A 27,324-nucleotide genomic window follows, 5' to 3' on the forward strand; every position below is an offset into this window, starting at 1 on the left:
GTCACTTACACAGGGTCACCCAGCTCACACGTGGCAGAGCTTAGCATTCAAATCCGGGCAGCCTCGTTGCAAAGGTAGAGCTCTTCATTCGGCTACACGTCTTGTGTATCTGCCTTCCTGCCACCTTGTCACACTTCAACCCACCCCTCCTTAATTTAGCTCCCATCCCAGTCACTCGGCTGAAACTGCTTTGCCTGGACCACCAAGTCTGTTACTAAATGGAATGGATTCTTCTGGGCCCTTACCTTTCTTCCCGCAGCCTTTGGTATTGTTCATGCATTCAGCCAGTATTTACTGAGCACAGGGTGCCAGACTCTGCTTTTCTGCTACAGCTGAAGGATGTATGTATCTTCACTTGTTACAACTCTGGGATCAGAATTTTCGGGCCCTGCTGACTTGCTTGTGGGTGGTTGACAAGCCACCTTCTGTGTCCCATGCTTTTATTTTTCTGTAGCTAAAACAGATCAGATTATTTTGTTTGTTTCACAACATTTAGTGGGAATGACTATATTTAGATACTGTTTCCACTTCTCCCCAGACAGAAATCTGAACTTTCCAAGCAGTTGTTGTGAATATGGATACATTAAGAGAGCCAAATCCTGAAGTATTTTACCCCTTCTTATATAATTATTAATGATAAATGATTAATGATACAAATGATCTGAAAGTTGCCTTTGACTCTTTACCTACCTTTTTCTGTATAAGAATAATTTGGATTAATTATTCTTATGCCCCTTATATGGAAATACCAGGAAGATCACTGTATAATATTAAGTAGGTTTCATTCCATATGTTCAAATAAAAAAGCCACTCCAAGGAAAATACTTGATTTCATGAAAACTACGGTGGAAGCTTTTTGCATATCATCAAAACTGAGCATTGAAGGCCAAGTTGAAGGAAAGGAGTCAGTCGTCTTGTCTCTTTCTACATATGCATGGTTATTTTTCTGTATTTTCATTCCTTTCCCTAATTCAGTAAAGGAGAAAAAAAATTTTCTCCTACTTCTTCATGCCAAGAAAACAACTCTTGTTTTATTAGTTCTAATGGGAATGTGTTTTGCTTGATGATTGGAAGCAACTATAATCCTCCTGCTCCCATGCAGGGTTACTGTTTTTGTCTGTTAGCTGTTTGTTTACAGCAGCAGTTAGCAATTTGTATGGACAGTGCTGTTCTCAATGAAACCCAAATGCCTCTTGGAAGAAAGATGACGGATTCAGCCCAGTGACTTGCAAAACTTTAAAAGCAATTCCTTGTCAAACATGTGAAAAACAACTCTTCCCTCTCCATGACTCGAGGAAAAAAATGAGAAACTATCTTACACCAGATGGTGATTCCTTGCTAGTAAAATGGGCGGGGGCTGACTGGGCCCCAGTGCTTCATGTTCCCTTTGCAAAACCCACAAAGAACACATTTGGGGCCACTTTTCAGAGTTGGCAACAGTCTCTGCTTTTTAAGGAAATCATATGGACACCAAAAAAAGCCACAGTGGATGAAGGGCTCGGAATCCCCAGAGTCCAGAAATGGGATACTTAGCCCTTAAATTCTAAGTCATCAATTGGAACCTGGCCTGGACCCAGGAATCATCCCAGCTGTTGCCAGGTTTGGTTACTTGATTAAATTTGGTTAAAACAAATTGAGAAAAGGTTATATTCTCTTGTTGACTACAGCTCTTTTTAAAAAGAAGATGGAGGGAGGAGGAGAGGGAGAATGGAGCACAAAAGAAGAAGGAAGGAGGAGAAAAATGGAAACTAAAAAAACAAAACAAAACAAAACACCTTTGGAATGATGAAGTGATTAGCAAATTTCTAATTACTCCAGATCTAAAAGATTCAATCACTGATTTTGAGGCCAGAACCTTCCTCTCCTAATACTATTTACATGTAAGGTATTATAGTTGCTTTCACATATTTATAAGTTATTTAAAGAGGATTTGAGTGTGTGTGTATGTGTGTGTGTGCGCGCGCGCATGCATGTGTCAATTTCCTGGCTTTTTAAAGATGGAAAGGATGCGTTGGACATAATGAAGCCCTTTCACTGACGACACTGAAGCAGAGTCTGGCCAGCCACTTGCTAGGGATGTCATGAAGATCTAAACACTAGAATAGTAATTGTATTGGTTAGTTTTAAAATTTTCTTCTTCATCTCAAATGCTGTGCATTATGAATCAGCCCCCTTTGCCTGTCGTTTTTTAAATTACCTTGATTTGCACTTTCCGTCACTTAAGGTAACACCTGTTTACTTTTGCCTTATATGCAAGAAAACGTTGACCACCTTCGCTAACGTTCTGTTTTATTTCTTTAGGTGTCTGAACACACACAGTTGAGTTGGATCCTTACCTGCCTGGTCAGACTGCCCCGGTTACAGCATTTACACCAGTGGAAGGTAAATGCTGGTGATCCGATTAATAAATAAGGAGTTCAAAGCTATTTTTTTCTCCTGTTTATATTTGTGTTCGGCCCTGGGAATCCTGCGTTTACTGGCCTCCCTGGTCTGTTACTCACTAGTGGCTAGAACAGCATTTTAACCTCTCTGCCTCAGGGTCCTAAATGGGAAGTAAGAGTGTTCTCCAAAATTTCAACTTAAAAACAGGATAGGGGAGCCGAGGTGTCTCAGTCGGTTGAGCGTCCGACTGCGGCTCAGGTCATGATCTCACGGTTGGTAGGTTCAAATCCCCGCATCGGGCTGTGTGCTGACAGCTCAGAGCCTGGAGCCTGTGTTGGATTCTGTGTCTCCCTCTCTGCCCCCCTCCCTGCTTGTGCTCTGTCTGTCTCTCTCTCCCTCTCTCTCAAAAATAAACACTTAAAAAAATTTTAATAAAAAAAAAACAGGATACAAATGTCCAACTTATTAACTATTTGATTTTATCTGTGTAGGTTGAATCAGAGCGATCTTTGGATAGATTGGTAATGACTTAGAACATTATAATTAACAGACAGTCACAATTTCTGGATTACTGGGCTCTGAAGTTGCCTCCCATCTCCACTGTAATTAACTGGCAGTCAGGCTCAAATGTTTCCATTGTGGGGAGAGGAAACAACATATTTTATTTAACATTTATACAGGTTGAGTCCAGGCAACAGTTCAAACCCACAGAAAAATGAAGGCTGTACTTTTTCTAGAAAGCTCAACTGAGAAAGATAAAGCGGATAATTCATAGTACTTCACTCCCATTTATTTTTGCAGTTGCATAACCTGAGGGTAGGTAGCCCCCATGTACGTCAGCCTTGAATTTCAGTTTCAAGCTTCTTTCCAGCATATTTTCAGGGCCATTGGTTTCTTCAAAAGCTGGTCCAGAAACCTCCACGTGAGTCTCAGCAAGAATCAGAGCTTTCAAGTGGCCGCGCCTAAATAAGAGGTAGAGTTAATACTGCAGAATCATTACCTGCCAGGAATTAGAAACAAAAATTTTTAATGTTTTCTACCATATCTTGGTTTTAGGCAAGACTTTGCCATTTGATCATAATACTCTAAGTTGAATACTGCAATCCGTTTTATAAGAACTGAGTACTAACTTAATGGGAAATGTTCCCACTTTAAAATTGTGTCTGAGGAGCTCCTGATAACACATTACTAGTGAATGCACAAGACGGTTTCCCCCACTACCCAAAACTAGAACATTCCTCTTTCATAAGCCACAGTGGAGTAGAACCAAGTACTACTTCATAAAGGTGAAAATCCTCTTCCGATTTCTTCCAGTTATCAAAAGCAGGCACTACTGTAAGTCTTTTGCAAAAGCAAAGTGGCATAATGAGAACTTTCAGGTAGTAGGGGAAACCTATATTCTGGAGAAGCCTTCCCTCCAGTCTGTGATATTTTATTTGTGGGGAAAAACATGGGTTTCAAATGCCAGCCTTATCCTAGAGCGTGTTCCTGCCTTCTGTGGTCATTCCTTCATTAACAAATACCATCAAGTCTCGTATCACATTAGGCGCTGGGGTTACAGCAGTCAACAGGAGGGACAGAGCCACTCTCATGAGGCTTGTGGTCTATTTGGCCAGAGACAATTACACAAGCCATCAGAAAGTGTGAACAGTGATCAGAGGGGAGAGTTCCAGCACTGTAGAAGGATCTCCGAGCACCTAGCTTGGTTTTGATTAGGGGGGATAGTAGGGTAGAAAGGTGGGGTCAGTGTTGCTTGAGGTCAGGGTTATTTGGAAGATTCTACAGGGGGTAACACAGATGTAAGGCATCTGAGGCACATAATAGACACTCAGTAAATATTAATGCTCTCCACATCTCCCCCTTCCTTTGTAATTTCGAGATCCAGTATTCTAATATAGAAAGACTATGAAGCTAATGCAGTAACAGTTTTTAAAAACTGGGTTCTTTTCCCATTTGCTCATTTCCAAATTGAGCTTTCATTATCTTTCCCCAGTGATCATTGCAAACTGGGCTTTGTAGTGGACATTGTAATCAAGAGATGTACTGAAGGAATTATACATTCAAACTTTCAAGTTTCCTTTGAATGCCTTATAGCATTAGATGCTATAAGCCAGAAACTACTTGAAGTAACCTAAAGAGTTAACTTTGTACCTGACTTGTGGAACACTGACATTAAGAGGGTTAAAGAGGAGCTGTTGCTTTTCAAACCCAGACTCAAAGGGTGTATCTGCATGTTGGTTGGGGAAGCCCAAGTGGTGAGCCCATGAACTTGGTCCTCAGAATCATGCAAGTGTATATATTCAGTTGTTCAGTTCATTCAGAAATAATCAGACCTCAGGGAAGTGATTCATATTAACTAAATGAATAATGTCTGTACACCAAAATAACCATGTATCATTTTACAAGAGAGACGCTTAGGCCTTGAAGCAATGACCAGTAAACTGTACACAATATTCCCTATTAAGTAGTTCTGCCCAGAGAACTGTTACCAAATGTTCTGCCCAAATTACCTGTTATCAATGCTTAGCTGTGGCAAGGGAAATGCTATCACTAGGGCTTATGTTCGGTGGGTACATACTCGTAGCTTGTGGTTGGTATCCATTAATTAATTAAATACTTGTCGTATCTCTTCTGGTGTTACTATCAGCTTCCCCATTAAGGAAATACTTTTCGTCTATACAGTCTGTCTTGTACACTGGAATCACTTTATGCCCTCTAGTTTTCAGTGCCTACAGATCAAGACAGATTCACAATTGATTAGATTAAAATTTTCTCTTAGTTTCGTTTTTTAAATGCCACAACTTTTTGTTTTTGGTTGTTTGGCTTGGTTTTTTAAAGAATTTTTTTTTTAATGTTTATTTATTTTTGAGAGAGACAGAGAGAGAGCATGAGAGGCAGAGAGAGAAGGAGACACAGAGCCCAAAGCAGGCTCCAGGCTCTGAGCTGTCAGCACAGAGCCCGACACGGGGCTCAAACTTAAAGACGGTGAGATCATGACCTGAGCTGAAGTCGGACGCTTAACCGACTGAGCCACCCAGGCGCCCCTTGGCTTGGTTTTTTAAATGTGATTTTAAGGGGGACCTTACATTTTGGTCAACAGCACAGGGTGAGACTTTCTGGGAGGTTTCCACAGACACGATATGGTGTTTGATGTTAACTTATCAAATTAATTAATTTGCAGGAATCTAATTTCATTATATTTTCTGACCTTACTTGTGAAATACAGAGTTCATCTTATTTGGAAACTAGAAACCCCCCTTTTTTTTCATTTTATTTATGTATTTTTTAATGTTTTAATTTACTTTTGAGAAACAGAGAGTGCAAGCAGGGGGGTGGGGCAGAGAAAGAGGGAGACAGAGGATCCAAAGTGGGCTCTGTGCTGACAGCAGTGAGCCTGACGCAGGTCTCGAACCCAGAACCATGAGATCATGACCTGAGCCGAAGCCAGACACTTAACTGACTGAGCCCCCAGGGCTCCCCAAAAACCAGCAACTCTTATATGCTTGTTTTAATTAAATGGATAAGAAATAGTGGCCGTGCAGGACCCGTTAGAGGGGCAGTGGTGAAGTAGATGTCCCTTATTCCTGCCTGAGCCTGCAGCATGAAGACAAGCCAGCCCCATGGCTAGTGTTGCTAAAAGGAACTGAGATATAATGCTAGTCCTGGTAGCTTCAGATTACCTTTTGCGTGCTTTAAAGATTTCTTTATTTAGCAATATAATTAGGTGCATGTCGGATTTCATTCTCTCCTCTCTCTTCACCGCACAGGCAAAGACTGCCACCCAGAAGCATGGCGGAACCGCGGGCCTGCTCACGTACCCAGTGCTCCAGGCCGCTGACATTCTGCTGTACAAGTAAGGAGCAGAGCTTACCTCTGGTCTCACACGTACTCATGCTGACAGGAGAGTGAACTGATCCCGAAAAGATTTGGTTCGTGGGGCAAGGGGACATAGAAAGGATTGTGTGAATCAGTTCGCATCTATTCCCCAGTAGGAGATACAAAATGATAGAAGTATGTTTCCATATGGAACGAGTAACGTTAAGGGCTAACACCTAAATAGCACTGGCTACGTGTTCAAAACTGTCATAAGTGCTTTATGTGCATTAGCCCACTGAATCTTCACCAAACCTTGTAAAGATAGCACGACTATCATCCCCATTTCACAGATGAGGAAATTAAGTTAGTGATTTGTCCAAAATCATGTAGCTAGCAAAGCTTGGACCCAGGACTTGAGTGTAGAAAGTTTGAGTGCAGAGTTTTTGTGCTCTTTTTTTTTTTTTAATTTTTTTAATATTCCTTTATATTTAAAAAAAAATTTTTTTTTAACATTTATTTATTGTTGAGAGACAGAGTGCAAGCAGGGAAGGGGCAGAAAGAGGGAGACACAGAGTCCTAAGCAAGCTCCAGGCTCTGAGCTGTCAGCACAGACACGGGGCTCAAACTCTTGAACCGTGAGATCATGACCTGAGCTGAAGTTGGACACTCAACCGACTGAGCCACCCAGGCGCCCCAATGTTTCTTTGTATTTTGAGAGATAGAAGGAGAGACAGATTGTGAATGGAGGAGGGGCAGAAAGAGAGGGAGACACAGGATCCAAAGCAGGCTCCAGGCTCCGGGCTCTCAGCATGGAGCTCAAAGCGGGGTTCAAACTCACGAACTGCGAGATCATGACCTGAGCCGAAGTCGAATGCCTAACCCCCTGAGCCACCCAGGCACCCCGAGTTTTTGTGCTCTTAACCACTCTGTAATATCTACTTCCCTGGTAATAATTAAACTTCAGGGGTTTTAAGTGTTGACTTCTACAATCTAGACTCTCAAGCAAGGCAGTTTAATACAACTTGTCTGCAATTATGGCAGTCAACCCATGCTTTCCAAGACCTTAGCGGCTAGCCGCATGGACTGTTGACAGAGGAACTGAATTTTAAATTGTGTTTCAGTGTAATTAATTTAAGTTTGAATGGCCACCTGTGCAAGTTTTTCAGCATGATGTAGAGTTCCTCTGCTTGTCCTGGACCCACAGTCCTTGCAGTCAGCCAGTGCTGTCCTTTATGGCCTCAAACCCTACAACCAGAGGCCGCCAAGGCCTGCCCTCTCTTACTGCTGGCCAGAGCTTCTGACCTCATCCCTCTCCCAGTTCTTCCCTGCCATCCCCAAGTCACCTCCCTCAGCCCTCCATTTGGCCTTCTAGAGAGAAAACTTCCCAATCAGTGCGCGCATAGCCAAGCCTTGCTACTATGAACACTTCTGACGAAAAAGAGAAACTCCGTGAATCTTTTCGCCCCTCTACGGCCTTGATCCTTCCCTAGGAAAACTAGAATTCTTTGCATGTAATTATGATAACAGCATGGAGATGATTGGATATGTACCTTGTACTATGACCCCAGAGCCCTTGTGCAATTAAGATGGAAACAGCAGAAGAACAGCCTCTTAGCTTTACAGATAAGGAGTGTCGTTTACTACACGCAGGCTATCTTTAACTCCATTTAAAACGTACACATAAGGATTGTGTGTTGTTTGTTGTATTAACTTGAATGCTGGATTCCCAACAGCATTTACTACTTATAGTAAACTTTTGACTTAGCCTGGAAAATCCAGAACACTTTTCTCCAGGAGTAGCAAAATGAAAGTCTAATAAAGATCTAACATATCTTCCGGCAAAGTGGCATGTTTTCTCACCTGTAAAATGGGAATCATGATTATTATGCACAGGATTATTAAGGGATTAACATGAAATATGGGCCAGGAAGTGCTGTGCCTGGGATCTGTCAGTTGGTCATAACTAGTGATGATTGTCTTTAAGGATTATAAACTCATGGTGAAATTTCACTTCCCAGGGGGTCTTCTGTATAGAAGCAAAGGCTGAGATTTTTTGGCACCAGAATATCGAGCCAGTTGATTTCCTTAACAGTTCAAGAACTACAATGTAAAAGTCCTCTAAGCTCAGGGCTGTGAAAAAAGAATAAACTTGAACAAAAGTGACTGCCTCCTTTGTGATACCAGGGAGCACAGAGAGGGAGGGAACTTTTCAGGGCTCTCTTTCATTTTCCTAGCTTTACAGATACAGCCCAGTGAGGTTGAGCAGTTTATCCAAAGCTGCACAGCCTGTCAATGGACAGGGAAGCATCAGAGCATGATTATGGCCTCCTGAGGCCTGTGCTGACCCTCCTTAAGGAGTCAACAGTTATATTAGGGGGCAAGATCATCACATAAGTAACTAGGACAATACAAGGTCATATATACTGAAGTGATGACAAATTTATTTTTACCAGTTGCCCAAAAGACAATTGGCAGGCTGATAAAATCCTGCAGTTTCTTTCATCTATAAAGTGGGCCAATGGGACATAGCTCAGGGGTTATTAAACAAATGATGTGTGAGTTGACATCACCTACTATATGCTCACTACACACGTTTTAAAAGTACAAGCAACATTTTAAAAGGCTGACATTGGCAAAAGTAGCCCAAGGTCCCCAAATCTGACACATATTCTGCCTAAGCTTGTGGATGTCTTCTTCGCTTACAGAAAACAATAAGTATTTCAGATGTGGCTGGTATACTTGAAGAACTTTCAGTAGCTTCCTGCCTCACTTTGCCCTGACACTAGCAGGTTCTCATAGTTAGTTAATGCTTCCAAGGATAAATAATATCTTTCTAGCCTCAGCTACCCTCCAGCCCACTCCCTGGAAGCAAAGAAGTTATCATACTATTTATAAATATTCCTTTTTTGACTTCTGATCCAGGGGCACCTGGGTGGCTCAGTTGGTTGAGCGTCCGACTTCGGCTCAAGTCATGAACTCATGGTTTGGTTCATGAGTTCGAGCCCCGCGTCGGGCTCTGTGCTGACAGCTCGGAGCCTGGAGCCTGCTTCGGATTCGGTGTCTCTCTCTCTCTCTCTCTCTCTCTCTCTCTCTCTGTTCCTCCCCTATTTGCATTCTGTCTCTCTCTCTCTCTCTCCATCTCAAAAATAAAGATTAAAAATATTAAAATAGTGGATATTTGAAGAGAGACAAAATACCCAAAAGTAGCATTTGCTCATAGTATTATTTTGCATCTGCATTATTTTTCTGAATATCCAATTTCAAATAACTAGCTATCTGTTGAGTAAATGTTTCTCTCTCACTTTCTGTCTTTCTGTCTCCACACACACACACACACAGTTGTAATGAACATACAGCAAATACATGTTAAGTACTTGTACTGCTGCTAACCCAGAGAGAGGCACCATGCATGGACGTGAGGCAGAGGGAAAGAAGGAATCAACATGAGGGGGGCATTATTTGGCAGTCACTGTACTAGCCACAGCACACCTGTCATCTATTCAGAGTTTGGGACAGCTCTGTAAGGTAGGTAAGTGATATTATCCCCGTTTTACAGATAAAGAAGTGAAATTTTAGAGCGGTGCCACGAAGCCTGCTCGGATAGAGATGACAGTGGTTACCTGGGCCAATCGGTTTCTCTCTCTCAAGAATGCAAACAGAGAAATACAGGAAGAGGCTAAGAAGATAGTGAAAGCAAAAGCTGACACGACATAGGAAAATGGGGAAACAGAGGCCTCAGGAACTGTGAGTCAACAGAACCAAGACCCGCCAGGAACAGAGTATACAGAGTCTGATGACTGGTCAGAAACGTCACCCTTGGTAATATTCCAGAGAAGAGCGTAGTCAGCCCTAATGTCTGAGAATCAGAATCCGACCACTGCCATTGAGGACAGTGGAGATAATCAGTTCCTGAAACTGCTTTGGAGACTTCTGGCTGTTGAACTACATCCTTTCTCTACGAGGCCGGTCTGCCCCCAATTTGTATGACATCCTGAAAGCTGCCGGCCACATCCTCACCCACAACTGCCAAGCAGTAGTGTCTCCTCTTGGTCTTTCACTTTCCAGCTCTGCGGCAAGTGCCTGCGGTAAACCAGAAGCCTCTGGAAATGTGGCTTGCAGGCTGCTAGCCCCTGGAAATAGAGAAATTGCCTAGAAGGGAGAGGGTGGGGCTGAGATGTCAACAGATAACCCAGGACACTCTCCTTGAAAGCAACAGGAAGCTCTTTGTGATTTTCAGGACAGCGTGAGATGATCTGATGTATACTTTTAAAAGTCAACTGATGGAAGTACAGAGAGTGAGTTGCAGGGGCCAAGAGCGGCTGGGACAGTCTGTTCGGGGCTCTTTCACTAGTCTGTCTGGACCGTGATGGTGTCGGTAAAGATGAAGAGAGTAGGCAAATGTAAGAGATTTGGGGAGGAAAGAGGGATAGCGCTTCCCAATGGAGTGGTGGGTATGAGAAGGGGGTCTCGGTGACCCCACATTTCTGACTCATGCGGCTAGATGGATGGTGTCGCCATCCATGGAGACTGGGAATACTGAAAGTGGACTAGCCAGAGGAATTTATAACTTCACGTGGTGTTTTCTCTCCTCAACTTCACTAGAGGTAAAAATCTTCATTGTATCTCTCACAAGACCCAGCACCAGGCCATGCACATCATAGTCCCGAAGTCGGGAAAGAATCCCTGAATTAGACATCATTACAGCATATCCAACAAGCAGCCAGTGATGGTGAATTCGTCCTTTGCAAAAGGAAAAACAGCACCAAACTCCACCCCACCCAGGCTGGTTAGAGGCAACATCACTGAAAACTCACCAACATAACCAAAGTAGGAAAGAAAGAGAGGAGGACAAAATTCTGTGAGCAGATATATGTAGGCAATGATTATTCATCTGGACACTAATTTTGCTGGAGGGTGGGGTGGATCCCGAATAAATGTGGATACAACTAGGAACCGAACAAAAGGAAAAAACATGAGTTAGTCACCAGAGAAGAAGATCAGACACATTATTATGTGACAGAAGTTATAACAATCAAAATTATGAAAGGCTTTTGTTTTCTGTTGTATCGAAGGAAGCACAATCAGGATGAGTTAAAAAAAAAAGAGAGAGAGAGAGGAAGGAAGGACGGAAGGAAGGGAGGGAGGGAGGAAGGAAGAGAAGGGAAAAAAAACTGGGGAAAAAAAGAAGACATATTAATATGGATATCATTATATAGGGCATAAATTTTAAAAGAGCAGCTCTAAATTATCTGATGATGAGGACAGAGGTTGAAAATATGAAGAGAATAAGGCCCATAAGTGAGCAGAATCAAAGACAGGCTGAATTAATGTGAAGTGTGAACCCAATGAATGAGAAGTAAGGGCCAAGATAAATTATAGGAGGTGAGGAGAGCAGTAGGAGCAGAGGGAGAAAAGACTAGAAACAAACAAACTAAAATCAGAGGAAAAAGCCAAGCAGGGCAATAGGACCAGGTGAAAAAAATTAAAACTTTTTAATCCTTTTTTCAAAACAGCACAACCTCACAGAATTGTAAGAAAAGAGTCACGGATCTCACAGAAAGCCAAGAGGCATGCAGAGTCATTATGAAAACTAAATGTGTTTTCTGTTTAGGTTGGTTGCTTTGTGGATCTGGAACCATTTTGACATGTGGAAATATTCATTTTGATGTGCCTAAAGTGTATTGATTATGGTAATTGCTTTTTCTATGTTAGCTGCAGTCCATTGTGATTTCCTATGGGCTACTGTAATTGCTTTTTAACCTGCCCTGTTGGCTAATTTGGTTTGGGGGAGTCAAAGTGACCTCTGCGCGTCAGCCTGACTAGAATCACAAGACAGAAGAACCAAAGTCCAGTCAAAGAAGAGAAACGTAGGAGGGGGGTGTTGTGTGTGTTTACCTCCGAGAGGCACGCATGCGGGCTTATGGGCACGGAAGGAAACCTAAAAAGGAACATGTTTGGTTTTACCACTTAGGAAGCCAGTGACTTTCTGTGTGGAAGAGAACAATGGACAAAGCCAAGCAACCATTTTGTAGAACTTCCTAAATTCATTTACTGACCTTAGACAAAGAGAAACCACTTCCTGATCCATCGTCACGGTCCCTGTGCTTTGCCTGTCCGTTCGTTATTCTGTCTCTGTTTTTGCTTAAATTAAAGGGGTTCTCAGAATTCCTATAACATGCTATTTATACCTGGGGATTGCCTAATCAGATATGTGAACCATCAAATTTGTTTTCTATATGTATCAGGATCGCTGCCCAGGTCTGTGACTGTCTCTGGGATTATATGCTGGTATTTATGTTTGTGGTATAAATCACCTGGCAAAAAAGGAAAGTGATCCTGGCTTGAAAAAAGTCACAATGTACCTCTCATCAAGGTCCCTGATAGTATCAGTCTTTTACCATTTCATACTTCATCATGTCAGATATTAATGAATATCTATTATATCAACAGCTAGTGTTTATTGAGCTCTACTGTCCAGTATTATGCTTGCTTATCTCCTTTAATCCTTGAGATAATCTTATGAGGTAATAAGCACCATTATGACACCCAATTTACAGAAAAGTAGGAAGCTTGGCTATGGTAACTCACCTAGTAGCTGGTGGAGCTGGGATATGAACTCAGATAGTCTGACTTCTGACTCTGTGCTCTTATCTTATACTGATGATGCACCGATCTTACTATGATTTTTCGCTTGGTATAAATCTATATAGGTCACAGTGCCCTCCTCTTAACATCGTTCATTTATTCAACAAATATTGTCACTTGATCTTAACCAAAAGGCCGAGAAGCCATTACTTACTTAACAAATATTTGTTGAGCTCCTCAAATATGTCAGACAACTCCTGTAGGTACTGGAAATAGATTCAAAAAAAAGACAAACAAGCTTTCTAAAAGCTTATTTTTCAGCCAGAGAGAAAACAATATACAATTAAATAAACAAATGAAAGAACATAATTAGATTAGGATTAATACTATAAAGAAAATAAATAGGATATGTGGAAAAGAACAAGAGGGAGAAATCAACATTGGAGAGTATGGTTGGGGAAGGCTTCTCTGAGGAGGTGATATGTAGGCTGAGACCTGAAATAAAGGAGCCAGGCTGAGGCAGCTAAGGGAGGAACATTCCCAAATTCTGGAAGAGCCTCACACGCTCACCCAGGTCACTGATACGACCTGTTCGTGGGATTTCACTCCTTACTGCTCCTGACTCTTCTGTTTTGTGTTTGGTTTTCTTTATTTCATGAATTCACTTCTTTTCATTTGATCGGTTTTCTGTCACCACCTATGTTCTCCGTTTCGTGGTCCTGCTTTTATCTTGTGGCAGTGATGCCTTTTTTTTTTTTTTTTAATTTTTTTTTTTCAACGTTTATTTATTTTTGGGACAGAGAGACAGAGCATGAACGGGGGAGGGGCAGAGAGAGAGGGAGACACAGAATCGGAAACAGGCTCCAGGCTCTGAGCCATCAGCCCAGAGCCCGACACGGGGCTCGAACTCACGGAACGCGAGATCGTGACCTGGCTGAAGTCGGACGCTTAACCGACTGTGCCACCCAGGCGCCCCAGTGATGCCTTTTTGAATCCCATCGAGGGAACCAAGCAGTTTTCTTTTTTTTTTTTTTATGTTTATTTATTTATTTTTGAGAGAGAGTGAGTGAGCACATAATTGGTGGAGGGGTAGAGAGAGAGGGAGATAGAGAATCCCAGGCAGGCTCCACACTGTTACCATGGAGCCCGACGTGGGGCTCAATCTCACGGACCTTGAGATCATGACTTGAGCTGAAATACAGAGTTGAACCCTTAACCAAGCAACGCCACCCAGGCGTCCCAAGCAGTGTTCTTTAAAATGCAAAACTATCTGTTTCTTGTAAAAGCTCGCTTTCAAATGTCTGATCTTCCTCAGGATCTAAAGGGTAAAGTCCCCCTTCCCTTGTTCCACAGTACTTTTCACGGTCCCATATTGGGCTCTTTTACTTGTCTGTCTGAATTTTATGGGCCGGGTGTTTTAAATCCATATTGGAACAAGGGAACCTTTCAAATAAGGTCTGCCAGTCTACGAAAGGCCCTTGTGTCCATCTTCTGCCTCCCTGGCCGCTAGTTGAATTCCCTGCCCAGAATTCAACAGGAGGGCAGGACAGTGTGTCCGATTGCACATGCCAGTCAGCTAGGTTGGTACCGCTGGCCTGAGAGAGAGCTTTCTCCTACCACCTGTCTGGCTCTTTCACTCTCTGAACAGAGGCATTACATGCAAAAGAGCCTTCACCAGGTTACACTGCTCCCATGTCGCTTTCTGCTTCAGTGTCTCACCTTCTGCACTTCCCTTTTTCATTCAACACCTGTAACCTGAGTGCCGTCCTTCGCTGGCCGGGATGTGTTCTGTGTCCTGGGTCCGGCAGTGGCCAAGACAAACAAGGCCCTGCCCTCACGGAGCTCTCGTCCCATTCTTGCGAGGATACAATGCACCCTGACCTGCTCCTGCCGCCTCCGCTGCTTGTCTGGTTACTTCCTCTTGTCGTGACTGAGTGTCTAAAGAGTCAGGCTGATGAGACAAGGGCCGCCCTGGCGGCAGCAGAGGGGTGTCTGCCCCCATCCCGCGGGGGATGGGTTTCCGGCAATGGGGGCTCTCGCTCTGACCCTACATGGCCACCAGCTCCACCAGTCGCTCTTTTCACTGCTTCTGTTGATCCTCACAGTTCATGAAAAGTCTTCTCAAATTCCGTCTTCAGGTGTAACTCTTGCTGCTAGTTTTAAGTTATTTATAGTTTCTTTGCCTTTATGGGTATTTTAATACGAAATTGACATAGGTTCTCTTGGAATATAGTGCCGACCTGCAATGTTGGCTCTCCGATGTTGAGTTGGGGAGTAAATGTGGGATAGTCAGTGCCAACGTCTAGCAGGAAGGCAGAGATATAGTCCTAAGCCTTCAGAGACACAGCAGAGCTAGAGGCATAGCCCCAGAATCATCAGAGGAGAAGGGACGTGTAGATCCCCAGGGGAAAGCTGATGAGCTCTCTAGAGATGAGAGAGAACCTGTGAGCCAAGATGATGTTTTTAGAAATATCAACACTTAAGGGACAAAAGGGAGAGGAAATAAGCCACACATTGCTCTCTGTTGATTCTGTTTCTTCTTTCCTCCCCTGTGAAAATTTATACATACATAAATAAATATTCATCAGGTCTTGATTATCCGCTTTGCCAAACAGATGACCCTGGGCTTTTTTCCCCTTACAAACGTCCCCTCTTTGGGGCCAAGCTAGAGAGAAGTTGGAATGAGAGTCAGGTCACGGGCGAACTTCTGGCTGCATAGGCGATGTTCGTGAGCATCCTTCTGAAATACAGTGTAGTACCATTTTAGAATTATTCCCTACATAGCTACCGGTGTCTGAAGGCTTACAGACTTCAGGCAACTCCACTAAGCACACGTTGTCTCATTGCACCTCCACAATAGTATGGGGTAAATATTATTACTCCCATTTATAGTGAGAAAGTTGCCTATGGTAGGAATTCTATGATTTACCCAAAGTCACACAAAACGAGAGTGGCAGAGTCAGGATTTGAAGCTCAGAGCCTGAGCTCTGAGGGCCATATTGCATTCCCACCCCACCCCACCCACACACACACACATGCACACAAACATGCACACATGCACACAGGGCAACTGCATGGGTATTTGAGGGGCTGTATGAAAACAACTAATATTCAGAGATTTTTTTTAAATAAATAAAATATATTACTTCCATGCAAAAGAAGTGTCAGAGTTGCTTTCAAACCTATACTTACTCTAAACTTCAAAACATTTATCAGCATTCATTTTGGAAATATACTCTGCGTTATTTTATGACAGAAACAAATATTAGTTTCATTAGCTGACAATCATACCTTGTTATTGACCAGAAAGTACTAAACATACATTCACCAGATTTACCTCCACAGGACTTTTGGGTTATTGTAAAAGATTATTTTTTTCACTCGAATCAAAATTTCCCACTATATGAATATTCAAAAGAATCTGCTACAAAATCATGTAAATTCTTTACGGTTCTGTAACTATAGCACAGGAATGGTCTTTTTTTTTTTTTTTTAATGTTTATTTATTGTTGAGAGAAAGAGTGCGAGTAGGGGAGGGGCAAAGAGAGAGGGAGACACAATCCGAAGCAGGCTTCAGGCTCTGAGCTGTCAGCACAGAGCCCAACACGGGGCTGGAACTCACAATCTGTGAGATCATGACCTAGGCCAAAGTCAGATGCTTAGCTGACTGAGCCACCCAAGTGCCCTAGCACAGGAATGTTCTTATGCAGCTATTAAAAAATTTTATTAATGAAGACCACATAGAAACATGGGAAATACCCATTATGTTAACATGAAAGATGGTATGCATATTATACTGCAATTATGTAAAAATATGCATCCATAGAGACAAGAACAAAGACTAGAAAGTAATTGGCAAAAATAAAAATGATTGCAAAATGAGGGATATTTCAGATTTTTTCAAAATGTTCTCCAGTGTTTTACTATATTAAAGTAGCCAGTCTGTACGCTTTGTTTGCTCATGCTCTGGACAGCTTTGTGAAGTAGACCAGTAAGTAGCCTGTGGGCAGTAATTCACAAGGGAAACATAAGATCTCTGCCAGTTTTTTAAGGACCACTGCTTAACCACAGGGATAGGAGATTTTCCTCTCTATAACAAAGTAGAATAGTTTTCCTCTTCTGAGGCTGTTTTAAAAAGTTGTTATTTTCCCACTCAAAATGTACAATTATCGTGTAAATATCCAAATTCACTTTCAGGCAGCTGTTTTCACAGGAAGAACATGAAACTGTTTTGATCAAGAAACAACAGCACTTTATTATCTATATTATCAAACGTAAACTCCCCAGCCAAGCATTAAAGACTTAAAATCTCCTATGGGGTGCCTCGGTGGCTTAGTCGGTTAAGCGTCCCACTTCAGCTCAGGTCATGATCTTACGGTTCGTGGGGTCGAGCCGCGCGTTGGGCTCTGTGCAGGCAGCTCAGAGCCTGGAGTCAGCTTCGGATTCTGTGTCTCCCTCTCTTTCTGCCCTTCCCCTGCTCAATTCCTGTCTCTCTCTCAAACAAGTAAACATTTAAAAACAGATAAATAAATAAATAAATAAATAAATAAAGACTTAAAATCTCCTGTCTCTTTCCCTAGTAATGCTTCCGGAGAGAGTTTTCCCCATCAAGACTTCTCTGTAATGGCTCATTGTTCCCTTGTTTGACATGCTGCATCATGATCCAACACTGCAAATGTTATATATGGGATTAAAATAACCATTAGTGAAGCTCCTATATTCTGACATCTTTGTCTCACATCTCTATTTTTTAATAAAATAAAATAAAATAAAATAAAATAAAATAAAATAAAATAAAATAAAATAAAATAAAATAAAATAAAATATTGCAGGATACAATTCAGGTCTCCTTTTTGCTTTTCCCCAGACCCACTGCCCTTCCCTCCTCCTCTGGGGGCAGCTACAGTCATGGCTTTGTGCAGGGGTGGGGGCCGCTTCCTTGTGTCATCCTACTTACATATGCAGCTGTAAACAATAGACAGTACTTTAAGATCTGCACGTCCGTGTACTCTACGTGTCTTCTGCGACTTGGTTTCTTCATTCAACATTGTTTTCAAGATCTGTCTGCATTGTAATGATAGATTTGTTCATTTATTTCAAGTTCCCTGCAGCATATTAATTGTGCTGTGATTGCAATTCACTGAAAAACGAAGGAGCATATTCCAAAAAGATCTTGAGTTACTCCCTGTATGACAGGGAGGAAAAACCCTTGCCGGAAGAGCTTTCTGCCATCTTTGATTTGAAGAGTGGATTGGAGCGGCTTTCAAGTGTGAGCGCAAGCTCTGGAGTAAAAAGCATCTGGCCAGGGCTAGGGTAATATGTGCTGACTGGGCGAGGGAACAGGAGTGGTTTTAAAATACAATTATGCTTAGAGCATATGCTATTTAAGATACCATTCCTCCCTCCCAGCAAGATCCTGTCACACTGGTGTTGATGGCTGTATTCTTCTGCTATGGGAGAAACAGAACTAGAGTTGACAAATGTCTCTTTGGCATTTGTCTGATACGTAGATAAAGACTTGGGCCTCAATATTCCCTCTGTAGTTGGTGAACATTTGTTGAACACCAACAGTGAAGTAGGCACAGGAAAGGCAGCTGCTTGCAATATCATCTCAGTATAAGCAGGAGCCTTGCTGAGTGTTTCTGTCTGTCTTTTATTAAAGGTCCACACACGTTCCTGTCGGGGAGGATCAAGTCCAGCACATGGAGCTAGTTCAGGATCTAGCACAAGGGTTTAACAAGAAGTATGGGGAGTTCTTCCCGGTGCCCAAATCTATCCTAAGTAAGTAACACACATATGACTGTTAAATCAGGCCATGTTTCCAAGACAGGACTGGATAATGGACCAAGGCTTGGGATTTCTCCGGGGCTAAACTCGGCTTTCTTGTGGACAGGCTTCAGGATTTGTAACTAGAATCCCCATCTTTCTCTGTACTGTGGTAGACCTTGTTAGATTATTGGATAAAATAACTAAAAAAGTTTGAAAAGTATGGAAAAGGCTAAAAATGAAAAATAATCAAATTCATTAAATTATATAATACGTATATATATATATTTGGTAAATTATATAATATTTTCAGAGTATGAGAAAGACTTAAAATGGAAAATAATCATTTTTATTAAGAAGGATTATATAATTTACCAATTATATATATTTGGTAAATTATTTTATATGTATATTGAAAACATATTAATAAATCAATGTGTTAATATTGTATTATTAATATATCGTATATTAATATTTTATATATTTAATACTTTATAATGAATTACATATATATATGCACACACATACTTCCCTGGTTTATGGATGGGGATACTAATGGTTGGCAAAGCTAATTTTGCATCCAAGTCATATATCAAGTTGGTGGCAAAGCTCTTCTGATTTCTTTTTTTTTTTTTAATGTGTATTTATTTTTGAGAGAGAGAGAGACAGAGTGCAAGCGGGGGAGGGGCAGAGAGAGAGGGAGACACAGAATCTGGAGCAGACCCCAGGTTCTGAAAACTCTTCTGATTTCAAAGCCAGTCGACCTTGCCTTCCCTGCTCACAAGAGAACAGTCAGAAGACTGAGAACTGCTGAGTCATCAGCTAGATAAAACAAGAGGGCACTGATCGTTCTCACACTCTCCCTTCCTAAATGCACGACATCGACAGAATGTACCGTCCACCCAGTGGATCTGACACGGCACCTGCAGCTTGTGAGGTAGTACTGGTCTGGAATCTTCTCGAGGAAAGAAGCTGTGAATCTCTATCAATATTTCAGTAGCGATGCAGATTTGTGGCAAGGGCAGAGATCACTGAGCCCAATTAAACTGAGCGTTTATTCAACTGACTGCATTTACGTGGGCCCAGTATCTGATCAGAAGCAAAAGGCAGGTATAAATTTCTAAGCTATTGCAACAGTTCGCACAAATAAAAACCGGGCCTTCCATGCACTGAAACCTTCGTTTAGCAATAAGTAATATTTTAATGCTTTTGCCTATTATTGTTTTTCCTATTTCAACTTGATATGTTTCTGTAATAGCCATAAAATAGGCAATTATTAAAAACACTGGTTTATAAAGCACAGCTTAACATCTTGATTCTATCAGAGCAGTGAGTCACTTCTGTGTGTGTGTGTGTGTGTGTGTGCGCGCGCACGTGCACGCACACGCGTTGGGATATACTTATATAACTGTGGATAAAGAAATGAAAGCATTGCCACAGATTGTTAAAATTTGTTGGGGGCAGGAAGGGCAGTGGTTGTAAAGGGCAGAGAGTGATTAGCTAATAGGGAAAGAGAGAAGGAAAGAAATAGATCAGACTTTTTAAAAAGGTAGGCACAGCTAAGTATGATTGATATATTTTCATTTGTGTACAATTATACATTTTATGAGTATATATGCATTAAGAGATGCATGAAAATATGATCAACAAAATGTTAACAGTATTATTACATATTACAGGTAATCTTTATTTTCATGCTTATATAAATGGCTTGAATTTTTCACTATGAGTATTTGGTATTTATATAATCAGATAAAAATAACAAAGTCATTTGGCAAGAAATAACAAGTGTTGGCGAGGATGTGGAGAAAAAGGAACCCTCATGCACGATCGGTGGGATGCAAACTGGTGCGGGCACTGTGGAAAACAGTGTGGAGGTTCCTCAAAAAATTAAAAATAGAACTACCGTATGATCTGATAATTTTACTGTTGGGTATTTACCCAAAGAAAAGGAAAACACTGATTCAAAAAGATATATGCACCCCTATGTTTATCGCAGCATTATTTTATTTATAGCCAAGATAAGGAAGCAACAACCTAAGTGTCTGTCAACAGGTGATGGAAAAGGGGGATGTGGTGTATATATACACAATGGAGTACTGCTCGACTATAAAGAAGGATGAGATCATGCCATTTGAGACAGGCTGGGTGGACCTAGACAGTATTATGCTAAGTGAAGTAAGTCAGACTGAGGAAGACAACTACCACATGATTGCACTCATAAGTGGAATCTTAAAAGAGTCAACAAAAAGCAGAATCAGGCCTATGAGTACAGAGAACAAACTGATGATTCCCTGAGGGGAAGGGGGTTTGGGCCAAAGGGGTGAAGGGGAGAGGGAGGTACAGGCTTGTAGTTATGGAATGAAGGAGTCGGGGGAACAAAAGGCACAGCGTAAGGAATGGGGTAATAGCATTGGAGGGTTAGATGGGGTAGATGGGGTAATAGCATTGGAGGGGACAGGCGGTAGTTATACTTGCGGTGAACATGGCATAATGTCTGGATTTGTCAAATCACTACGTTGTACGACAGAGTTGGTGTACGACTGTGTGTCAACCATACTACTACTAATAATAATAATAACAACGTCATTTGGTATTCTCTGCACGTTTTAAGATCTAGACACTGACATTCCTGGTGATGTTTTCTGATTTTGGTGTTGTCTTCTGGTTTTGGTTTCGGTGTGTGTGCGTTGGCGTTTTCCCCCAGCATCGATGAAGAAGGTCAAATCCCTCCGTGATCCTTTGGCCAAAATGTCCAAATCGGACCCTGATAAACTGGCCACCGTCAGAATAACGGACAGCGCGGAGGAGATCGTGCGGAAATTCCGCAAGGCTGTGACAGACTTCACGTCGGAGGTGACCTACGAGCCGGCCCGCCGGCCGGGGGTCTCCAACCTTGTGGCCATCCACGCGGCCGTGACCCGCCTCCCCGTGGAGGAAGCGCTCCGCCGCGGCGCCGGCATGGACACGGCCCGCTACAAGCTGCTGGTGGCCGACGCTGTGATTGAGAAATTTGCGCCAATTAAGAGGGAAATTGAAAAACTGAAGATGGACAGGGGCCACTTAGAGAAGGTTTTACAGGTCGGGTCAGCAAAAGCCAAAGAATTGGCACACCCCGTGTGCCAGGATGTGAAGAAATTGGTAGGGTTTCTGTAGGAAGCTTCAATCCCAGAAAGGCGTTTATGCCTTGTGGTCTGTGCACTCCAATAAAGGCAGCTTTCCTCACAAACGAAAAATTGTGGCTTGGGGATGTTTAATTTGATACCCATGATTATTTGCTTCATTTGATAAATAATGATTTGTAGCCTTCAAATAGAGCAGTATTCTAAATCATCAGCAAAATGCTGTGGCTAAAGGAAGGAGGGAGTGGGGGAAGAAGGAGGGAAGGAGGAAGGAGGGAGGGAGGGAGGAAGGGAGAAAGGAGGGAAGAAGGGAGGGAGGAGGGAGGGCAGGAAGGAGGAAGGGAGAGAAGGAAGGAGGAAGGGAGGGAAGGAAGGAGGAAGGGATGGAAGGAAGTAGGGAGGGAGGAAGGAGAGAGGGAGGGAGGGAGGAAGGAAGGCAGGCAGGCATAAGTATCTGAACCCTCAATTATTTGAGGCACATTCCTTACCCTGAATAGGTACACAAATGTGATTGAGCTGAGCAGCAATTTGGCAAATGGAGGTATCATTTGTGTCTCCAGAGTACGTATTACTAGGCTTGCTCCACTTTATGTGTCCCAACACTTTGAAATGTTGTTATTGTTGTTGTTGTTGTTATTGTTTAAGTAATCTCTATGCCCAGCGCCCAACATGGGGCTCAAACTCATCACCTGGAGATCAAGAGTCACACACTCCCCGAACTAAGCCAGCCAGGTGTCTCTCTGTCCCAAACCTTTTAAAAAGTAGTATATAGAGTCTAGAATCCTTAGGATCCCATTTGGGCCAATTTGTATTGAGATTTTATAAAAACTCAGTTGATATATATTATGATTCATTTGTCACTAAGATAGTGCCTGCCTAAATGTATTTAAGCTGCTTAAATTGCTCCCTATGAGACCGCGTTGACTGTCCTAACAAGTTGTTTTGTTTTGTTTTAATTCAGAAACGCATGATACAATCTTCTGAGAAGGTTGCATTTCAACTTGATTTATTTCTAGTGCAAGAACGCAAGTTCCTGGATTCTTTTTGTACTACGTGCTTCCTTGCCTTCACCTCTAGTTCAGTGTCACCACCCCTCTGGGAAGTATATGAGGGGGAGTGCCATTTTACACCCAAGGACAGTGAGGGTTAGCTTGTGCAAGATCACTCAGTAAGAAGCAAGTGCAAGATAAAAGCCTTCACTCCTTAAAGAGTAGTACTTTTCTCATCAGCACAGAACCAAAAGAGGCCACGCGTATGAGACTCCAAACATTCTTATTTTGAAGGTGACTACTCGAAATGTAAGACCTGAGCTATGGAGGCTGTTTATATCGGTAACCCAACCAATGGCCGCCTGCTTTAAATTTGCTCAAAATCCCCAAGGCAAGTCCTAAGCCCTGTCTCCTATGTTTTATGCAGAGACACCTCAAAGTATATTTTGCCAGACTACAAGAATAGTGAGGCCTGCCAGATCAGATTTTCCCAGTTACCAGAAGCTTCTCACCTCACCTCTACTTCAGCCTGAATCATAACCAGTCACCCTAAAACCTAGCTTCTCTGCACTTTCTGAATATGGAAATGACAATCCTGACTTACCACACCAGGACCTGTTAAAATGATTGATTTTGTAAGAAAAATTGCATGTAAATTTTTTGCCAGTGGGTACAATGGTCACTTTTATACATAAGAGACTAGTATGTTAGGCAAAGAATTTGTGCTCATATTTTTTTTTAAGTTTTATTTATTTATTTTCAGAGAGAGACAGAGTGAGGGGAGGAGCAAAGAGAGAGGGAGAGAGAGGATCCCAAGCAGGCTTCACATTGTCAGCCTGGAGCCTGATGCAGGGCTCGAACTCATGAACCATGAGATCGTGACCTGAGCCGAAATCAAGAGTCAGACGCTTAATTGACTGAGCCACCCAGGCACCCGCCTTACTCATGTTTCTTAAGAGAAAAAAGTAGAGTGGTCCTTTTAGAAGAACAGATATAAAAACACAAGATACTGCATCCTGGAATCCACCCCAAGTCCAAATCCTTTTTGGGATCTTTTCTTGGAAGGGGTATCTATAGTCCTAGAACTTCTTTGGGCATATTTCCTCCAAAGCTCTTTTTTTTTTTTTTTTTCCTTTCAAAGGAACTGTAGTATGAATACTGGAAAATGACAAAATTAAAGATGGATCTACCAAACCAATTGTGTGATGTTGTGTGTGTGTGTGTGTGTGTGTGTGTGTGTGTGTGTAACCCACTTACAACACCTTTCATCCACAGAACTAAAGGCACCATGGAAAGAACCTCTGAGGAGAAAAACTAGGGGACTTGTGATAACTTCCAAAGAACAAAGCCCTCACAGGCGAGGGTGAGGGTGTGTTCTGCTCTTATTGTCTTTGAAAGTGACCTGAGGGCTCATCACGTCCAAAATCCACGCGCATAGTGATTGAGAGATGTGCCCAGTGATCTCAGGAAGTAGAAAAATGAGCCAAGACAAGAACCTAGATCTCTTCTCACATCCTTTCCACCTACCATTTGCAGGCCTCAGCACAGTCTTTTCACAGAGATGAAGAATCGGAAGTCTAACCGGTGGCTCACCTCAGGAGGTGATTTTAATTGTCATTTTCCATATGTTTTGTGGAGAATTAAAATGATGAAAGGTATTTCAGACAGCAATAATCATGGCCACGTAACTTGGTGTTCTGGAGCTCTGGCAACTGACAAACCCCATTTCAAACCCACTTTGACAGACTGTCGCTTGGAATACATTGGGAGTATCTTGTCCTTTGTAGGTGCCTCACAAACATTTATGAAAATAATGTCAGAAAATGAGTTAGAGAGATCTATTGAGGCGTGGGTTGTTTGTGTTTCAGAAACCTTGATGCTGATCCTAAAACACTAAATAACACTCCCGAGTTCTCACATGTATCAGGCACCATGCCAAGTGTCTTACCACAGTGCTTTCCCAGGTGTGGTTCCCTGACCCGCAGCCTGGGCACCACCTGGGAACTTGTCAAGAATGCAGATTCTCTGGGGGCGCCTGGGTGGCTCAGTTGGTTTGGCGTCTGACTTCAGCTCAGGTCATGATCTCACAGTTCGTGGGTTTGAGCCCCGCGTCGGGCTCTGTGCTGACAGCTTGGAGCCTGGAGCCTGCTTCGGATTCTGTGTCTCCCTCTCCCTCTGCCCCTCCCCCACTCAGGCTATATGTCTCTTCCTCTCAAAAATGAATAAATATTAGAAATTAAAATTAAAAAAAAGAATACAGATTCTCTAGCTCTACCCAGACCTACTGAGTCAGAAATGTGGGGAATGAACCCAGCAATCTGTGTTTTAACAACCTTCCAGGTGATCCTGATGAACAATAAACTTGGAGAACCACTGCTTGATATGTATTCTCTCATTTAATTCTCTATCCCAATACAGTGATACTATTGTCAATTTCATATTACCAAGGATGAAACTGAGGCATGAGAGTGTTCTGTGGGTGCTCACCAGCCTCAGTGGCTATCGGCTAGTGGACTGGACAGTGCAGATAGAGAATATTCCATCATCACCAGAATGTCTACTGGACAAGGCTGTGTGAAGCATTCAGCTTACTGAATTTGCTTGTAGCAGGTCAAACACATATAGGTCAGGACTCTCTCTGGAGAGTTCTTCAACTAGAGAATTCATGAAGATGTTAAAAGGATGAGTTAAGAATGACAGACCATTGAGTTCCCCAAACAATACTTCAGTAATAAGAGCTAACATGTATTACATGCACTTGCTCTATGCTGGGCACTTTGTGTGTTTAGACGCAATATCTCATTTAATATTTCTATCAGGCTATATGATAGGAATTATTAGTGCTACTTTTTCAAGTAAGTAAACAAAGAGCAACTTGCATAAAGTCCCACACATATTAGTCTCTAGTATCTCCTAGTTAGGAGCTCGCTGATACCCCTTAACTAGTATGCCCAAGGGAGGGGTCCGCCCCTCCCTGACTAGTCTAGAGTCTTCTCTCAAGCACTTGTGATCCTCTCCTGTGTGTCCCTTGACCTTAGCCCTCACTTCTCCCTCCTTGCCTCCTTCCTTCCTATGCTTCTTGCTTCAGTGCTCCTACAATTCTTCCCCAAAAGTTCTTCATGTGTGCACCCAGCAGGGTCTAGTTTGCTTTTTCCTGCAGCCTTTATTTCCCCCCAGTTCTCACCGTCACGTGCTGTGTGCCCGTGTTCCTAGCTTAACGGCGGTGACCGTGCCACGTGGCGGCTCTTGGTCTCTTTCACGTGACAACTCTGTTCTCATTGCCTCTGTGTTCTCCCTGTGTGATCAACATGCTCTTTTCACTCTGTCAACCAGAGGGGTCTTTTGGAATGTCTTCGACCGGCAAGAGTCCATTCTTCCCGGAAGTTGAGCTGAAAACAGATTGCCTATCACTACCATGTCACTTTTCCAAGTACCCCCATAGCCAGAACAACCTGGAGGCTTTACTGTTAATCATTTAAAGTTCTCATCTGTTAACTTCCAATAATTCTGCTCTACTGGCGAGGCAGGGGTTGCCTTCTTTGTCCAGGAAGGAAACTGGTTTAGAGCTTCGGTGACTTATCCTCAGATATGTAATTCAGCATTGTGACAAACGTTTACGTAGGGCCTCCTTTGTGAAAGGCACAGGGGAAAATATAATATGCCAGTAGGTTAAAGGAGGACCCACAGAGACGCTAGCTGGAAAATAGCATAGGAATGAAAGATTGACCAAGATGTTTGGGGAAGGAGTAAAATAGATGATAGGAGAAAGGGCTTTCCACGCAGAAACTAGGTCACGGAAACATGAAAGCATTTAGGGAAAAGCAAATCCATACAGTAAGTGGCAAAATGAGAGTGGAAATACGAGGTTAAACTATACAAAGTTGTCAACATTGGATTGTTATTTTTTACCAAAACACCAGTAGTTCAGTGTGGACCAACCTCATCTATCCAAGGAACAAGCATTTTGTCAAGCACCTGTTTTACAGGTACCATCAAAGCACCAAGAATTAGAAATGAGACACAGTCTCAAGAGATGTCTCTCAGAGATGAACATGGAAAGTCAGTGAGAGGTAGAACCAAAGGCTTCTGGGTCTTGTACGTCTCCTGGACACACACCATTAACTGTGGCATTTAATTATTTGAAAAATGGCTCACTCGGTGGCTCTGAAATAAACAGAATATTTAGTATTTGATATAACCATGTTGGCTCTGTAGGATGCAGACTCTTTTTTTTTTTAATACCCCCCCCACCCCATCCCTACCCACATACACACATGGTAAACCAGGCTGACGGTCATCATTTTCTGAAAGTGTTTCTGAAAAGCCCATGGTGTGGCTTTAAATGACTCTATTTAGAATAACTTGATCTGGGGCGCCTGGGTGGCTTGGTCGGTTAAGCGTCCGACCTCGGCTCAGGTCATGATCTCACAATCCGTGAGTTCGAGCCCCGCGTCGGGCTCTGTGCTGACAGCTCAGAGCCTGGAGCCTGTTTCAGATTCTGTGTCTCCCTCTCTCTCTGCCCCTCCTCTGTTCATGCTCTGTCTCTCCTGTCTCAAAAATAAATAAAAATGTTTAAAAAAATAAAAATAAAAAAATTTAGAATAACTTGATCTGATTTTACATAGTCACTGTCTTATCATATCCACCTTAACCCCGTTTTCAAA

At 42.4% G+C, this 27,324-nt stretch overlaps 1 protein-coding gene across 2 annotated transcripts in view; it reads left to right on the forward strand.

Moving 5' to 3' along the window:
* Positions 1-21,778, forward strand: part of WARS2 (tryptophanyl tRNA synthetase 2, mitochondrial) — a 96,464-nt gene extending 74,686 nt beyond the window's left edge. For both annotated transcript variants that reach the window (XM_047084281.1, XM_047084280.1), the window contains 4 exons: positions 2,302-2,382; positions 6,150-6,235; positions 18,446-18,564; positions 21,257-21,778. In XM_047084281.1, the coding sequence (XP_046940237.1) occupies positions 2,302-2,382; positions 6,150-6,235; positions 18,446-18,564; positions 21,257-21,705 (735 nt within the window). In that variant the 3' untranslated portion in view covers positions 21,706-21,778. The remainder of the gene's footprint in view (positions 1-2,301; positions 2,383-6,149; positions 6,236-18,445; positions 18,565-21,256) is intronic.
* The last annotated feature ends 5,546 nt before the right edge of the window (positions 21,779-27,324 follow it).

The sequence above is a fragment of the Lynx rufus genome, unplaced genomic scaffold, assembly GCF_022079265.1.
Source record: "Lynx rufus isolate CCGP_SWC_20201006 ecotype Redwood Valley unplaced genomic scaffold, mLynRuf1.p SCAF_2, whole genome shotgun sequence".
NCBI lineage: Eukaryota > Metazoa > Chordata > Mammalia > Carnivora > Felidae > Lynx > Lynx rufus.